Genomic DNA, 1,000 nt, shown 5'->3' with positions numbered 1-1,000 from the left:
AGGGTATTTTTTTCATTGATTTCTAGAGAGAGTAGAAGAGAGGGGCAGAGGTAGAGAGAGGTAGAGAGAGAGAGAGAGAGAGAGAGAGAGAGAGAGAGACTGGTTGCCTCCCTGCACGAGCCCCGACCAGGGCCAGGGGTTGAACCTGCAATGGAGGTATGTGCCCTTGACAGGGAATCAAACCCAAGAGCCTTCGGTCCGAGGGCTGATGCTCTAACCACTGAGAAACCAGCCAGGGTGAGAGAGTAACCTTAAAAAACAGTGTCCGTAGGGACTAAGGGGAAAGAAGGCTTTCCAAGTGCAGAGGAAATGGGGAGAGGAGGAAGAGAAGGAAGAAAGAGCGGGAAAGTCACTGTGCTGAAGGGCCGCCCCAGGAAGGCCAGCCCTGGGGGTGGGGGTGGGGGGTGCAGGGCAAACTCACTGCAAACTTGGCCAGCACATAGGCTCCGGCTCCCACGCCGATGCCAATCACGTACTTGAACCTGCAGGAGAGCGAGGCTGGTCACTCTAGGGCAGTGGTTCTCAACCTTCTGGCCCTTTAAATACAGTTCCTCATGTTGTGACCCAACCATAAAATTATTTTCGTTGCTACTTCACTGTGATGTTGCTACTGTTATGAACCGTACTGTAAATATCTGATATGCAGGATGGTCTTAGGTGCCCCCTGTGAAAGGGTCGTTCGGCCGCCAAAGGGGTCTGTGACCCACAGGTTGAGAACCGCTGCTCTAGGGCAAACACGTGTAAAGAGAACTACTCGTGGAGAAGGATCGAAATTTTGTAAAGATGAAGCTTTCCCTCCAGGTCCTGGGACTGTAGGTGATAGCGTACTCTCTGTGCCAAATGTGTGCAGCTTTAAACGAAGGGAAAAAGAAACTACGTTTCCCAGGATCCCTTGTAGAGCTCGGACCCATGCACCTTCCGCAGAAACTGCTCACCGGCTGAGGCTGACTCAGGAGCCCACGCCCCTCCTGCAGCCAGGCTGTGAGGCAGAGGCTGAAGG

At 53.3% G+C, this 1,000-nt stretch overlaps 1 protein-coding gene across 1 annotated transcript in view; it reads right to left on the bottom strand.

The window, feature by feature from the left end:
- NDRG4 (NDRG family member 4) overlaps nucleotides 1–1,000 on the bottom strand; it is a 63,342-nt gene that overhangs the window by 9,909 nt on the left and 52,433 nt on the right. Inside the window, exon 8 of the mRNA XM_015558819.1 lies at nucleotides 359–482. Within this exon, the coding sequence (XP_015414305.1) occupies nucleotides 359–482 (124 nt within the window). The remainder of the gene's footprint in view (nucleotides 1–358; nucleotides 483–1,000) is intronic.

The sequence above is a fragment of the Myotis davidii genome, unplaced genomic scaffold (assembly GCF_000327345.1).
Source record: "Myotis davidii unplaced genomic scaffold, ASM32734v1 scaffold590, whole genome shotgun sequence".
NCBI classification, from domain to species: domain Eukaryota; kingdom Metazoa; phylum Chordata; class Mammalia; order Chiroptera; family Vespertilionidae; genus Myotis; species Myotis davidii.
This window is presented reverse-complemented; position numbering and strand designations above follow the sequence as displayed.